Source organism: Vanellus vanellus (genome assembly GCF_965231255.1).
Source record: "Vanellus vanellus genome assembly, chromosome: 15".
Classification (NCBI taxonomy): Eukaryota; Metazoa; Chordata; class Aves; order Charadriiformes; family Charadriidae; genus Vanellus; species Vanellus vanellus.
Genome location: NC_138920.1, coordinates 2,440,739 through 2,456,767, shown reverse-complemented (window position 1 = coordinate 2,456,767; position 16,029 = coordinate 2,440,739). Strand labels below are relative to the sequence as shown.

At 54.9% G+C, this 16,029-nt stretch overlaps 1 protein-coding gene across 1 annotated transcript in view; it reads right to left on the bottom strand.

Annotated features, from left to right (window-relative positions):
* Positions 1 to 3,360: 3,360 nt before the first annotated feature.
* EPB41L1 (erythrocyte membrane protein band 4.1 like 1) overlaps positions 3,361 to 16,029 on the bottom strand; it is a gene marked incomplete at its 5' end in the record, with an annotated part of 29,704 nt that continues 17,035 nt past the window's right edge. The window contains 10 exons of the mRNA XM_082491070.1: positions 3,361 to 3,492; positions 4,691 to 4,807; positions 6,286 to 6,366; positions 7,319 to 7,414; positions 8,442 to 8,504; positions 8,698 to 8,778; positions 9,194 to 9,304; positions 10,683 to 11,081; positions 12,362 to 12,469; positions 13,040 to 13,108. Coding sequence (XP_082347196.1) covers positions 3,484 to 3,492; positions 4,691 to 4,807; positions 6,286 to 6,366; positions 7,319 to 7,414; positions 8,442 to 8,504; positions 8,698 to 8,778; positions 9,194 to 9,304; positions 10,683 to 11,081; positions 12,362 to 12,469; positions 13,040 to 13,108 — 1,134 coding nt within the window. The 3' untranslated portion in view covers positions 3,361 to 3,483. The remainder of the gene's footprint in view (positions 3,493 to 4,690; positions 4,808 to 6,285; positions 6,367 to 7,318; positions 7,415 to 8,441; positions 8,505 to 8,697; positions 8,779 to 9,193; positions 9,305 to 10,682; positions 11,082 to 12,361; positions 12,470 to 13,039; positions 13,109 to 16,029) is intronic.

Genomic DNA, 16,029 nt, shown 5'->3' with positions numbered 1-16,029 from the left:
GGCTCCAGCCCTTGCAGCATTTCAGTGGCCTCATCTGGCCCTGCTCCAAAAGGTCCATGTCCTTCTTAATGCCCTCTCAGCACCACATCCTCCCTCCCAGCATGACAGACAGAGTCAGGCTCCTCAGGAACCGCTGCCACCACCTCTCTCTGCGTTTTGAGCATCCTCACAACCTCCTTTGCTGCCCCACACCTGCGTATGAGGGTCGGCAGCCAACGCACGCTGCCGCCCCCAGCTCCACCAGCTGCAATACCCAACCCAGCAGCATCTTCGCTTCAGACAAAGCAGAGTCCAGTATTTCCATGTGCGAGACCCTGGTTACAAGGTTCCCCCCTTCACTTCTCCATCCTCTTGGTTGGAAAGAGTCCACTGAGGCCCCAAGCTGATTTAGCATCAAACACATTTATTTCACTTTTATTGAATACGAGAACAGTGAGCACACACGCATACACCACCGAGCACTGAAAAGGAGTATGACCGAAGGGGGGAGAGGGAGAACAAGGGAAGAGAAAAAGAGAGTTAGTGAAGGAACATCAGAGCGTTGCAGTTGGTTGGTAAGGTGCTTCTCAAATAAAAATAAATATTATTATTATTGTTACTGTTATTATTACTCATGCAATCGCAGGCCCGGTTTGGAATGAATTTGTGGGATCGGGTAAAAACAGGCACTCGTGTCTCCCACCCCTTTCAACAGAAAGGCCCCTGGAAGAAAACAAGCAGTGATCAGCTATCAGAAACAGAGCAAGGTGATGGGCAGGCTGGGGGAGCTGAGCCCGCGGAGGGCCTCAGTTGTTGCTGAGCAGCAGAAACCCACACCTTGCCAGGCAAACAAGCAGCAAGCTTTTTTCTTTCCTTTTTTTTTTTTTTTACCCCCCTTAAAAAAAGTTTTGGAACGCTGCCACCCATTAAACACACCGCGGAAGCCAGGGACTGGATCTGCTCACTCCAAACATAACTCATTTCAGTCCAAGCGCACATCAAGTCTAACTGTGTAAGGCCACTAATTTTAACAGTAACCTTCGATTTTATAACTGTACACAACATCAAAAGCAAGTATCTAGTTTCGCAGTAGCCTCTGGTGGGTTGTAAAGGTGTCAAAGCCAGGTGGGCTCCTCCGGGTGTGAAACACACAGTGTGCTGATGAACACCAGCACCACCCGCCTCTCTCTTGAAAGTGCCACTGCTGATCACAGCTGGTTTGGGTGTATTGGAAAAAAAAAAACAAAAAAAAAAAAAAAAAAGAAAAGAGAGAAAAGGAGTCTCTTTGCAACTGCCTTAACTCTTTTTTGGTTGGGGAGTCTGGTTTCTAAAGGCAGCTGAAGGCGCTCGGGTGGAAGCTGGGGAGACCCTCACGACCCGGCAGCACTGTTGCCAGTCAGAAGCTCTGTCCGCCTCTCAGGCAGCCTGTGCTCACACCTTTCACGCTTGTGGGAGAAACCGCTCTGCCAGAAGGAGAACAGACTTCATGGGGACATACTAGCAAGCAACTGGTGAACCGCGGCTGCCAGGGCGCAGGCTGTCTCCTCGGACAGCAAAGGCGGTAAGCGGGGTCTGCCCACAACACCCTCACGGCACGGGCTCTGCTGCTCGCTGTCACCCTCCGCGTCGCTGCAGGACCTGGCAAAACGCGCCTATTTCTGGGCACGGTCTGTGTGAGGGGTGGGAGACTAAAGGCAAAATGGTGCAGAATCGTGGGCCCTTCTGTTTCTGCAGGAGCTAGAGACGATTCCAAGAAGGAAACCCGTTTCTTTCCTTTCCTTTCTGATTTTGGTTCCGAGTCTACCCTAACTGCCTGGTTCACAGTGTACGAGGCCCTGGGCTTGGCCCATGATCCCCTTCCAAAGGCAGCCGTAGAGGAAGCCGGTGGCTAAAGGCCGAGCTGGGATGAGTTGGGGGAAGGCAGCTCCACTGACACCTCCTCAACATGCGCCTGGGCTCTTTCCTCCAGCCTGGGATGCTGGGGACGCTCTGCTGTGATGGAGACAGCACGGTCTCTCCCCTGCCCATCCCCAGGCAGGTCGGGGGAAGGACTGCCATCTCCCCGCCATCATTGTCACCAGCCTGCAGCACCTCGGGCAGCCCTTGCCATCACACCCCGGGCAGTGGGGGAGGCAGGGCAGACAGAACCCCTCCGCCTTCCACCCTACTACAAAGCTCAAGTAACTTCATTACTGGGATCCAGAAACAAAGCAAAACCACCCCAACCACCAGCACAGCTCAGTGGGCTGGAGAGGAGCGATGAACGTGGTCCTGCAGCTGCCACCTTACTCCCAGCCCACTCCCGCGGGTCTGGCTGGGGGCCGGGGACACCATCCTGCCTACAGCTGCCAAAGCCGCAGCCTCAACCTCCTTCCCTGCCCCTCCAAGTCACCACTGACCCTCCGAATCCAACCACCGTACCCTGCAGATCAGCTGGCGGGACATCTCCCGTCTCTCACCCTCTCCCCTTCCCCCATCCCCCCCAAAACCAGCAGTGGCTGAAATCTTCCCCGTTCTCTTCTTGCAGGACCGAGAGTCCCACGAGTGATCTAAGAGTCTCAAAATACACCAACCACAGTCAATCAAAGTGTTAATAATTTAAAAATGTCGTCATCATATTTACCAGCACTGTTGAATTATTTCAATATTGTTCCCTCCCTCCCCCCTCGTTATATATAATAATATACATAACTTAAATGCACATCCATATGAAACCCCTACAGGCTGCTTTTTTATAAATGAGAAACCATATACATATCATTTGTTTTGTTTGAAATGAAATCCATTCTTAAATACCTTCAGAGAACAAGAGGTTGGACAAGTGCACAGAGAAGAAGATAAGGAACGGAAGGGGAAGAGTTAACGTAACCCCAAAAGATGCAAAAGAACCAGCATGGAATGAGGAGAAGGGCGAAACGACACTTGCAAATCAGAAAATAACTCTAAGGTAACAAATTCAGTGTTTTTCTCTCTTCTTTCCAGAGGTGGGGAATGGTTTTGCTTCTGCTTGTGGTTTTTTATTTCAGTTTGCTTATTTCTTGCTTTGTTGCAAAGCAGTTTTCCTTTCCATTCAGTGTGCAACAAATGAACTCATGATTGTGTATCCTTTAATGTAACATGCAAGATGGTGGCTTATTGTGTTGTTAACAATATTACTGTTATTATTATGATGGTTTAAATCTTATTTTATCACCAATCCAGTAAATTCTTCAATTTATCTGCAGAGGGTTGGCTTTGTTGGTGGTGGTGTTTGCTATTCATTTCCAGCATATAGCAGCAGTGCAAGGATGCATTTTGTTTCCTGTTTTTATATATATATATATATGTATGTATGTATATATATATATAATATATTTGCTATTCCTTTTTTAAAAATTTTTGTCTCTCGCCATGAACGTTGCAGCCAGGATGTCTATGTCTTTTGCTGACAAATCCAGCATGAAGGCTCCTTCTCCGCTGTTCTCCAGGTTTGAATACAGATGCCGACTTCCACCAACATTGTGGTCAAGATTCCTGTACAAGGCAGATGGAAACGACCGGTCACGGGGTGCCCATTCCTTTGGCTATAAAAGGGCTCCTCTTTGTATGAGGGCACCGGACAGTATATCTGCAAACACTTGGGGCCGCAGTTTGCACTTAACTACCAGGACCTCCGGTAATTAGCAGGAACTCTTAATTCACTGGGCTGGTGTTGGAATATGCGGGAGATAACGGTGAGTCACCACTCCCTTACTTTAAGCCACTCAGTTAACACTGGGTGGCTCCCTAAGTGACGCAGAAGTTTCTAAATTGTACTGTGCCGTAAGAGCTAAGGTTAGGCAGGCGCAAGAGCCTCTTCTGACCTTCCAAGCTGCAATGGAGCCGGTCGCTTTTCCAAGCTTAAAAGCTGGCAAACAAAATCTTCATACAATAAAGAAACATCAAATCACTTTTCCAAAGAGGCCTCTCGAAAGGCACCTGGCTGTTGACAGAGCTCCTCATATGTTTTCCGGCAGCGAAGCTGCCTTCGGAAGTTCCCCCTCTCCTTTCCACCACGCTCCGCTGCCCCTCGGCTGCTCTGACACAGGTCTGCGGGGCTGTGCCACCACCGAAGACCTGCAGCAGCCCGGCTGACCGGGCAGGAACAGGGCAGGAACGGGGTCGGAGCAGGGGGTAAGAGTGGGGCAGGGCTCCTCCAGCCTGAGAGGAAATGTCTGGGTCTGCGACTGCTTTGGGGCATCTGCGGGGAGGTGCAAACCTCGTCCGCTGCTGTCTGCACCTGCGTGCGTATAAAAAGACAACCTGGGGATCTGAATGGGGGTAAAGAAACCACTTTGGGGTTTTTTTTGCAAACACTGGTCTGAGACTTTGGTTTTGCAGAACCTGTAGCCAAGTTTCTCAGCCCACCCACCAAACTGGTATCACCTCTTTCCCTCCCCGCCCCAGGGGCACAAGCAGGTCCTTTCTTCCTTATGTGCAAATGACTCTGACCCCTCTGCTGAGCAGGACAGAAAGGTGACATCTGCAGAATTGCTTTTGGTGGTATGGCACAGGGCTTTCTAACCACAACCAGGTGGCCATGCTCGGAGCCACCGTCACCCTGGAACTGCTGGCCACTCTTAGTGCCGAGCAGCAGCGACCTGTAGCTGGGGGGGGATCAGAGACACTTGCCCAGTTGCACCCACCCCTTACACAGCAGGTAGAAATCATACCTGGTAACTTCTCCACCTACCTGAGGTTTCTTGTCCCTTTCCTCTGGAGAAGGTTCTGTTTCTCTGTATACCACAGCTTTGGTTACCAGCATGTCGGGATGCTGTAGTTTTGCCTCTTTGATTGCTAAAGCCAGTGCCTAGAAACCAGAAGGATGAAAGCATTTATCGTCACTTCCCTGGAATCTGGTACGGTGCTCTCAGCCAGACAGAGGACAGAAAGCAGCTGGAGCTGAGTGGGATTCCAGGAGGACACAGAATCACAGACTGGTGGGGGTGGAAGAGCCCTCTGGAGCTCCCCCAGTCCCACCCCCCATCAGAGCAGGGGCACCTCCAGCAGTGGCACAGGACACGTCCAGGCGGGTTTGGAATGGCTCCAGAGTGGGAGACTCACCCCCTCTCTGGGCAGCTGTGCCAGTGCTCTGCCGCCCTCACAGGAAAGAAGTCCCTCTTCATGTTAAGATGGAACTTCCTGTGTTCATGTTTGTGCCCGTTCCCTCTTGTCCTGTCACTGGGCACCACTGAAAAAAGACCATTCCCACCCCGCTGGCACCCTGCCTTTGGGTATTTATAAGCTTTGATAAGATCCCCCTCAGTCTTCTTTTCTCCAGACTAAAAAGCCCCAAGTCCCTCAGCCTTTCCTTGTAAGAAAGATGCTTCAATCCCCTCATCATCTTTGTAGCCCTTTGCTGGACCCTCTCCAGCACTTCCCCTCTTTAACGGGGGAGACACGGATGCAGAATTTGGAAGCTGAACCCACAGCAGCCTGGCAGAAGGGGCTGTAGCCCACCCCTGATTGAGGGGACTCACACACCACTGAGACACCTCATGCACTGCCTTTCTCTTGCTGGTTTTGTTTTTTTTTTTTCTCCTGTAGAGATGCACTATGTCCCAGGCTCCCTCCTGGAACCCAAGCAAAGGAACAGCAGCAATTTCTGAAGCAAAACCCTGGAGTAGGGGGGTTGGAACGAGATGATCTTTAAGGTTCCTTCCAACTCTAACCATTCTACAACTCTATAAAAATCTACAATAATAATCTAATTAAATTTATTATTATAATTCTAAAAAATCTAAATGTTATTTTAAAGCCTTTCTAATACTTTAGCTCTTCGATTTTTATTCTTAAGCAACAAATCCCAAAGCGTTAGGCCACAGGAAAATTACCCTGTGGCCCTAAAGATGTATGTCAATCTCTGTTAATTCACCATAAAAGTTCATCACTTTTTGTTCCTCTATCGCAGAGGCAGATGCAAAACACCATCACTTGGAGTGAGTCAACCTGGAGTGAGACCGTGCTGGAAAGAGAGGAAGAACCTGCGTCACTTTGGAGTATTTCAACAAAGAAAGGGCAACTGGAAATGTGTTTTAAGAAAATAAAGAGGTGATCCCATTACTGGGCTCTGTGCTGGGATGTAACCTTTACTGCTCCTTCACTGCTGCAGCGGGTGCTGCTGGGAGCTGGGCTGGGGCTTCACGTGGATCTGCTGGACAGGTTTGGTGTCTCGGGGTCAGTTTTTGGAGAGAAGGAACAAACTGGTATGAGCCAGAACCAAAAGCATGCGGTGCTGCAGCCAGGGGCAGCCAGAGCCGGGCAAAGCTGGGGGCATCCTGCTCCTACCTGGTCCTGGTCCACGTCTTCATCTCCTGTGATAATGATGCGCTTCTCTATTCGGGTCTCGGAAAACCCTCCTTTCACAGTCTGCACAACAAGAAGGAAAGCACTCACCCACAGCCGTCTGACAAGCCAGCTCCTGGTGGATGTAGCTCTGCCCACGGGAGGAGGGACAGTGCCAGCATCACCTTAGGAACTCCCTCCGTAATTTAGTGTATCATCTCCCACTACCCTTGACTTGGTGCACGGTTAGAACCAGCAAGACACCGCTGGCCACAGGTGGGGAGGAAAGGAAAAGGGCTGGGTGGCTGGTACCAAACATCCCTCCTTCCTGCTCAGGTCCCTCACTGAGCTTCTGCTTTCATTTAGGTGCACTTAATTTGGGAACGAAATGGCCATGGGTGAGGTTCTCTGATGCATTCCTTACTCCTTCATTTCCTACCATCACTCCCCCTTGTCTGCGCCACTCCAGCTCTATAAACCCAATACGAGCAGAGATGCTCCAGCACTGGTGCTATGGGCTTCTTGGGCCAGGGGGACCTGCGATCTGGCTCCAGGTCCATCTGGGAACACTCACCCAAGTTGCACGGGCAGGGACTCGCACGCCTGCTGCTGGTACCCTAATTTGGAGTCCCTTCCACCCCTGCAGTTGGCTTCAGGAGGTCAGCGACACCGCGCGCTGCTCTTCCTTCTTGCCCCAACGACACCCTGCCCTCCCAATCTACCAACGTGTAGAGGTGGGCACAGCACGCGTTCACAGTCGACCCCCTGACGCCTGGCTGTCCTTGCCTGCAGCCCCCCGCGGTCACGCCTGGCTGGCTGGGACAGGCAGCGCAGCAGGGCTGAACGGGGCACGGGGCACTGTGCTGACTCGCCATCCCCCACGGGACAACATATGCTTTTTTGGCTTGTAAAGAGGAGAAGGGGCATTTTCTGCTGTACCAACCACGGTATAAAACCACCCATCCTCAAATCCCAGCAGCTTGCAGCGGGAATCCCCCCCACCCCCCTCCGCTGCCGCCTTTGGAGCTGCTCTTACCTTGGTAACGTGGGTAGTGGTGGAAGTGGAGAGGGTTTCCGCAGTGGCACTGAATATGCTGGTGAGCACTTCCTTCCCAGCGGAGCTGCCGGTGATCTGCAGGACAGAGAGCAGCGGCATCAGCAGGGCCACCACAGGGGAGCCCCCAGTCCTGGCTCCCGAGGAGTGGGACCTTCCCTCCGGGATGCCCCTGCTCAGCCAAGCATGGGAGGGGAGAGAGCGGCAAGGGAAAGAAAAGACACTGCACTGTGCTTCCAAGTGGATCTAGGTTTTCTGAGGGGGCCAGGGAGAGGTTTCCACAGCTACACCAAACCCAGAGCTGCGGGAAAGGGCTTCTGCAGCGGGGAGATGATTTCATGGCTGCGTTTCACTCTTCCCCATTGTCACGGTTTCTGCTGGGATGGAGTTAACTTTGTGCTCGCAGCTGGCGCAGTGCTGTGGTTTGGATTTGGGACGGGCATAGTGCGATAGCGCACCGATGGTTTTGGTTGTTGCTGAGGTCTTAAAGCCATTCTGCTCCTCATACCGCCCCACCAGCGAGCAGACTGGGAGGACACAAGGAGTTGGGAGGGGACACAGCCGGGACAGCTGACCCCAACCGACCACAGGGATATTCCATGCCATGTGACGTCACGCTCAGTATATAAAGCTGGGCAAGAAAAAGGAAAGGGGGATGTTCAGAGCGATGGCGTTTGTCTTCTCAAGTCACCATGACACGTGACGGAGCCCTGCTGTCCTGGGGACGGCTGAACACCCGCCTGCCCATGGGAAGTGGTGAATGAATTGCTTGTTTTGCTTTGCTGGTGTGTGCGGCTTTTGCTCTACCTATTAAACTGTCTTTATCTCAACCCAGGAGTTTTTCCTCACTTTTACTCTTCCGATTCTCTCCCCCGTCCCACCACGGGGGGAGTGAGCAAGCAGCAGTGCGGTCCTAGTTGCTGGCTGGGGTTAAACCAGGACAGCATCCTTCTGCTCTTCCCAGTACCAACCATCAGCCAAGGATGCCAGTGCTGGGAACAGGGGAGGGGGCCCTATGGGACCAACCTCAGCCCGCCCCCAGCCCCACAGTGCTGCCTCCCTCCCTCCCTCCCCACCATGCGGGGCACCACGTCCCCCCTCTCACCGGGGAGAGGGAGCGAAAGTCCGTCGCGGGAACAGCTCCTTTCCCAGCCTTGGTGCTGTGCTCCTGAAAGAAGAGCACATGGGCGGCGTTGGCTCGGATGCAACGCGGGGGCAAACATGGCAGGTCACCCTCTGCAGACATCCCCAGTGGGGCAGGGTCCCCCCCCAGCACCGCCGGCCCCAGTCACCCTCGCCGGAGCAGAGGGACCGCAGGGGACAGCAGCTTCCCCACCTCTCGAGGGGTCAGCCCCGCTTACTGAGGTCGCCAGCGCAGTCTCTGCGGTGCCAGCTGGAGCGGTGGCTGTGGCGTCCCTGCTGCCCGGGGTGCCTCCTTCCACCTGCTGGGGCAAAGGAAACCTGGTGAGCCTGGAGGTGCCAGGGCTGGGGGGGGGATGCTCACAGCAATGGTGTGGCCATCCTCCCTGCCAGAGGAAGCCGGGGAGGGCCATGGGGCCACAGACACGCACAGTGCGGCATGTATGGTGGCCGTCACCTTCTGGAGACGTCTCCATGTGCCAGCGCTGCCCCGCGGCATGGGAGACGGGGCCAGGGACACACACAGAATATCTCTGGGTGGGCTTCGGTTTGATGTTTTGGGGACTTCAGCAAGACAAGGCTGAGCAGAGGACTCCGGCCACCCTACTGAGCCACCTGCCCTCCCAGCGCTGCTGCCTGGGGACAGGTTTTGCTGGACTGAGGCTCGGCAGAGCCACCCGGGAGCAGGGCCACAGGAGGATGGAGCCACCACATCACCTGGGCTGCATCTGTGGGGCCGACCTGGTGGGGAGCGGAGCCATCTGCTTCGGGCTTCTTCATGCCCAGCCCCGGGCTGACAGTCACAACATCCGTTTTTGGGGCTGATGACTGCAGAAGAAACACAGTGAGTCAGGCGTCGGGATGCCAACAGCCCTGAGTGCTCCTTGTGCACCAGCCCGCATGAGCAGAGCATCCCTGCCCCACTCCTCTGCAAGTGCCACACACGTACGATGTCCTGCGGGCGTCACGCCGAGCCCTACCTGGGCAAGGAGCAGAGGCCAGGCCACTGCCCTGGGCAGATGGCCACCAGCCAAAGTGCCCTATGTGACTGATAAACCCCAAATCATATCCGATGCTCTGTCCCTGGGGTTTTCAGGGATTTTTTGGATAGATTTACAGACACCATGGGTTAGGTCAAACTGGTCTTCAAAAGGTGGGTGAGACCCACCAAATCCATTTCACTCACGCCCCGCGGCAGGTTTATGATCTGCACCGGCTCCCGGTGGCTGCAGTTATACAGAGCCTCGGGGGAATGGAGATAGATAGGTTCCCAGTGCTCCCCCACCACAGCAAACTGGAGCTGCCAAGGGCTCCTGCCCAAGGGGTGCTTAGCCAGTGGCCTCCCCTGCCCAGTGTCAGCCATGGGGCACCATGGGGCTGATCACCCATGCCCACAGCCCCGCTGTGACCCCACGGCATTGGATGCTCCGCACAAGAGTTCCCAGGCTGGCTCAGAGAAAGCTCCAAACAACTCTGAAGCTTTTTCCCGACACCAGGTCTGGACCCACCCTGGCAGCTCCAGGCAGCATTGGGGACTTACCTGCCAGGGCTGGAGAGCCACCCCGGCACTGACCGGGCAGGAGATGGCCTTGGCCCAGCGCAGAGGCCATCCGAGCTGGGGCTGGCTCTGCCACCCTCTCCCTGTGGCATACGCTCGACTTCCACACACAAGTCGCATGCATTTTTCTTAGCCCCGTTATAATCACTCCCGGCATAAGAGTGACCCTCCACGAGCTTTGGCGCCACTCCCACGTGCTGCTCGGTAAATCCCTCCCAGCCCCGGCACGGCCAGAGGGGTTAGTTGGCAGCACATCCCTTTTCACTACACAAACCGGTCACTGACTTCATGCAAAACACAAGGACAGAGGCGCCGGTTAGTGACACATGCCCTCCCCATGCTGACATGCTGTAGCGGTGCGAGGGACAGGGTAGGCAGCCAAAGGCAGGGGACTAAGAGATGACGATGACTTCTCCTGGTTAGCAGATGCACAAAAAACACACGACGGGCTCATGCAACACAGACGACAGCGTGTGTCGGGGGAAAACAGCTACACCGGACAGGACCCTGGGGATGTCTGAAAGCTAACATGCTCTTCCAAACCAATGTGGGAGTGCACACCAGCCAGGCAATACCGGGCACCCGCACAAGGAACATGGAGGCGCGATGGCACCGAGACAGTCTCGGTGGCACGGTGTCCCTGTGTACCTCTAGCTGGGAGACGTCTGGGCTGGGCTGGGAGACCTTCTCCCTGCCTTTGGCATCCTCTTCCAGTCCAGCAACTACTTTGTCAGTGTGCTGGAAGGAAACCAGGCCTTCGTCTTCCGTTTCGCTCTTGTCCTTGTCCAGCTCGGGCAGGCTCCGGGAGATGTCCTCAAAGGCTGTGCCGTGGAAGTCACCGATCACTGTGAAGTCCACCTCTGCTTCCAGGCTGGAGGTTGAACTGACGGTGATGCTGGAGCACTTGCGCTCGATGGCCAGATGGTTGTCCTTCAGAAAGACCGAGTCCTTCTCCTGGTCCTGCTCCTCATCACCGGTGTCGCTCTCGGGAGCCCTGTGCCGAGGTGGCTTAGCTTTCTCCTCGGCGCCCTCCCTCAAGCCCGTTCTCTGAATGAGACACAATGGCGGAGAGAGACGGAGACAGTGAGCACCGCATGGTGCGGCAGCGCTGGCAGTGCCGACGGGGGAGAGGGGAGGAGGAGGAGGAGGAGAAAGAAGGCTGCAGCAAACATCACAGAGTAGAGTCAAACACAACTCAAGCATGGAGACTGAAACCTTTCTGACAGCAGCGACTTTGCAGGGGGTGGGGTGGGGGGAGAAGGGTTATTCAATCTGATTTTGCCAAAACTCTATCGGTAATTAATCATCTCAAAAAAGGGTCAGTCACACAGAAAAGCTTGGCCAGCGCGGAGAAACGTCAGTGCACCCGGTGGAAGCAGATGTATGCAAAACAACGGGTCTGTTAAGACACATTCAGAAACAGCTCAGGCGCCAGTGCTATCGTATGTCAGTAAGGTTGGGCACTCAAAAAAAAAAAACAAACAAACAAATGAAGGGAAAGAAAGAGAGAAGAGTTTGAAAGAAAAGGGCCCCATCAGCCACGCACGGTGAAGGGGAAGCGAAGGAGTGTGCCAATTCCACTGAGCATCCGCGCGGGCCCTGCAGAGCTTTGCCCCGGGGGGAGGAGGACCACCTCGCCAAGGCTGCCCCCCAGCCCCGTGCACCGGGGCGGCTGCCTGCGCCGGGGGGGGAATCTGCCCCACCAACACAACGCTCTCCTCCAGAGGCCTCACGCAGCCAGGGGTGAGTCTTAGGGACGACGTGGTTGAGTGTTTGGTCAGTGTAATTGACAGCACGATCAGAGCCAAGGGATGACCTCCCTCCATCAGCTCTTCTCCAGACATGGACATACCTCTCAACTCTGCCATCAGATGGTCCGTTCTCCCTCACCACGCTTTGCCATGAAGCCATGGGACATCGAAACCCACGCTGGCCTTTGGGCCATCTAGACCCAACGCTGGCCTTTGCATCTCGTTCTAGGCAATTCTCCCTTCGGAACAGCTCTAAGCCCACCGATGCCAGAGGAAACCCACCTCCTGCACTCTGGTCCAAGCCTTTGCAGGCAGAGCCATCCCTGCAACGGGCCAGGCTGTGCCGGCACAACCTTCCCTTGGCACTGCTGGGAGGTTGAGAGGTATGAGAAACAGGGTGCCCAACAAACTCAAGAGGAACACACCTGCGCACATGTTTGCGTGTGTGTGTGTATGTATAAATATATACATAACAGCTCTGCAATGGGGAGAGGAGCTGGAAGCACGCAGCCCTCGGCTGGTTAAGGTGAGCTTTTATACTACGGTAAGAAGCAGTTAGTAAAACAGCACTGAGACCTGGAAGACCACTGGAACAGCAGTCTTTAAATTCTCTTCTTTCAGGCTGGATTTTACTGACGGGTCAGATAAATCCTTTTCTTCCCCACTTGGTTCCTGAGATTTGCTCTGGATTAGAGAAAACGGTTAGTTGTAAGGAAACGAACTCTACAGGAGCTGATCTAGCGCTTACAGGAGCGAAGAAAGCTATTTCATCATCCAGCCACCAGCTTGCCGAAGACAGGGGAGGGTGGGTGAGGCCGGCGAGCTAAGCAAGAAGGGATATCAACGTAAGAAATGCAAGGGTGAAGCTGGAAGCGTGGGCACGCTGCTGCTAGGTGTGTGTGCGTGTCCGTGACAGAGTCGCAGCTCCTTCAGCCACCCCCCGTCTCCCTCTCTCGCTCCCGGACATGAAGCTTGGGTGCCCGCTCTCGGGTTTAGCGAGCGGCATTCTCCGGGGAGCCAAAATGTCGGGGGGGGGGGAGGGGGGAGTCACAAAACAAAAGCTGATGAACCAACTGGCCAGCGGGTCTGCATTCAGCAAAGAAGCCCGACCACACACACATACATAGAAGGACAGGGGATGCAAAGCGACTGCTGTCAGTCAATGGATGTGTGAGGAGCCACTGAACATGATAATAAAGAGCCACACAACATGCGCATGAACTTTCCGTCCGGACAGTTCATTGGAAGAGTTACCACGGCTTCTGCCAGTGTGAGTTCGCAGCCAGAGTCGGGGGAGGCCAGGTCGGCACTGTCTTCTCCTTCGTGCTCCAGGTCAACAGAAACATCTTCCTTCAGAGAGAGAGGCTGGGAGGTGTCTCCTGAACTAGCCCCCTGCCCAAGGGCCAAGGAGCCCACACTGGACGCAGGTCCCACCGGAGGGACCGGCAGTGCCGGCGGCGAGGTGAGGCCTGTGTCCAAAAGCACGTCCTGTGAGAGAGCCATCTTCCCCTTTGCTTTTGCTGATGTCTCAGCTTCAGGCACACGCTCTTGTTCCTCCTGGGCTGCCCTTCGCTCCGCTTCGCTTTGCTCGAACATCCTAATCTTCGAGGCCACTGAGGTTTTCCTGTAGCTCTCGCCGTCCTGTGAGCTACCTGGGGCCACAGCGACATCTCCATGCTCCTGGGACACAGCTCCCGTCCTCCCAGCCACGCACATCAACGACCCAGACTCTATCTGTTGTGTCCCACTGCTCGCTTGCAGCTCTCCCCCACCTTCATAGATCAAGGTAGAGACCCGGTACATCTTGCTTTCTTGACACAATCCTGCTACAGGGGAGTGGGAGTGCGGGACATCAGCAGCTTCTTTGGAAGGAGACTTATCCTGCGGTGGCTTCCCCAGAGCAAGGTCACTGTCCCTGGTGGCTTCTCCTGCTGTGGGGCTCCTGCCCTGCAGATCTTGTCCCACATGAAACTCCAAGTCCCAGGGTGGTTCTTGTGCTTTGGGATCTGCAGTGCGGAGCAGTCCTCCAGTCATGGGACCCTCTTGGGGCAGGTCTGTTACTACGGCCTGAGTCTGTTGTTCTGGTTCTTCTGCCTTGGGAGGCAGCTCTTCCATGTGAGGGCTTTTGTCATGGGACAATTCTTCCATCCCACAGCCTTCACCTCTGGTCAGCTTCCCTGATGTGGGCTCTGTGTCCTGGGAGAGCTCTTTTGTCATGGGCTTCTCCTCCTGGAGTGCCCCTTCTGTGGCAGGGACTTTGCTCTGGGTTGCCCTCGCTGTGACAAGGTCCATGTCCTGGGCCACCTCCCCTGTGGCTGGGTCTCTGACCTGGATCGGCTCTGCTGCAGCATCTGTGTTTTGGGGTGGTCCTCCTGCAAAAGGACTTGCACCTTGGTGTGGTTTCCACATAGCAAAGCCCATGTCTTGGGGTTGTTCTTCAGATGCAGGATTGGTGCCTCTGACTACTGCCACCTCTGCTACAGGGCTCACATCCTTGGGTGCTCCTTTGCCTCCTACATGGCTTGCCTCCTCGCGTGCCACCTCCGCTGAGGAGTTCACGTCCTTGGCTATGCCCACACCTCCTACGGGGCTGGTGCCCTGGGACAGGTCTCTGCACTCAGGCTCAGTGCCTGGGGCTGGCTCCGCCGGGACAGGGCTGGATTGCTGGGGAAAGGGCGTAGGGGCAGGAGCGCTGGGTTTATCCCCCTCCGACCCCACAGTGCTGTGCGGGTGGCCCTGCCGAGGCACAGCTGACAGAGGCAACTTGGTCTCTATCTCTTCCATCTGAAGAACCACTCTGGCACATTCCTCCTTGTTGCCATCTGCTCCAATCCTTCCCGAGAGCCCCACCACTGCCATGCAGGTGTCCGGGCTCTGTACTGGGCTTCCTCTGGGCTCCTCAGCCCTGTGGCCGTTCCCTGCCAGGCCACACGGCTTCCAGCCTCCCACTGGGCTTTGCAGATCCATCTCCTCTGGTCCCACCTCTCGGGAACACAGTAGGGCTTCAGGTCCCTCAGGATCTTCACAGCCCGTCAGCCCAGCAGATGCTTTCTCTTGCCGTAGGGGCAGCCCTTCCTCCCGCCCCAAGGTGGGATGTCCCACCAGGCTGGTCCCATCACAGCCTGTCCCGGGCTGCTCCGGTGCTTCAGCAGGTTTTCCAGACACTGCACTGTGGTGCTGACTTGCTAAGGAAGGGGGTTGGAACCCTTCTGCCGCAGGTGCTGCATGCCCGGATCCCTCCCTGGACATGTTCACAGTGGCTTCTGGGCTCTCCTCCAAGGCAAGCCGTCCACTAGTCTCCGAGAGCAGGTGTGTTTTCCTGTCCTTCTCCTCTCCCTCTAGATCTCCTAAGTAGATGATCCTCTGAGTCGCAGAAGTCTCTGAGCTGTCATCACCAGCCTTCACTTTAATTTTAATGAGCTCTGTGGCTGTGGCCGGCACTCTCGCCTCCTGCTTCCTGGAGGCTGCAGAAGCATGCTCCTTGGAGACCACCTCACTTTCTCCCAAAATCCTGGTCCTTTGCCTCTCTTCAGGCTGCTGACATGGCTTGGGCAGACCCGGCTCACTGGTGGTTGCTTCCTCGCCCTGTTTTTGGGGCTCCTCCATGCTCTCGGCTGGCAGGCGCTCTGCCTCCTGGCTGGGCTCCCCCCTGGTTTCCTTCTCATAGATCTCATCATCCCAGACGGATTCAAAATCCTCCGGACTAGCGATCATTTTTGCTCTCGTCTGGGTATCCAGGGCTGCATCCTCTGGCTCTTCCTGGCCTGCCACTTCCTTGGCTTTCCCTACTGCCATCTCCACTTTCGATACGCTCGCGCTCATTTTCACCTCTGAGGTACCTGCATGTGCTTCTTCTTTCTTGACTCCCAGAGCTTTCTTTAGCGCTATCGCTTCCAGCCTAGGAGTTTCTCTCTCTATAAATACCCAATGCTCTGAGCCCTGCATTGCAATTGGAGCAAGAAGAGTTAGCATCAAACATACGTTACCTAACTGCTGCTGACTGCTGTCATGAGAAGCAGAAAGCTGATCTGCCTCGGACAGGGCTAAGTTATTATTATTATTATTATTATTCATGCAAGAGTTGAGGCAGGGTCTATGCAAAGAGCCTGGCAACTCGCTGATGGAGGGAAGGGACCGAAAATAAGGGGGCTGATGCCGTGACGGGGACTGAGCCCCTCTATCCTCTCCAGGGACCGTGTCTGGGCTGTGGCTCACTGACATACCTGCAGTATTGGCAGCTTTGT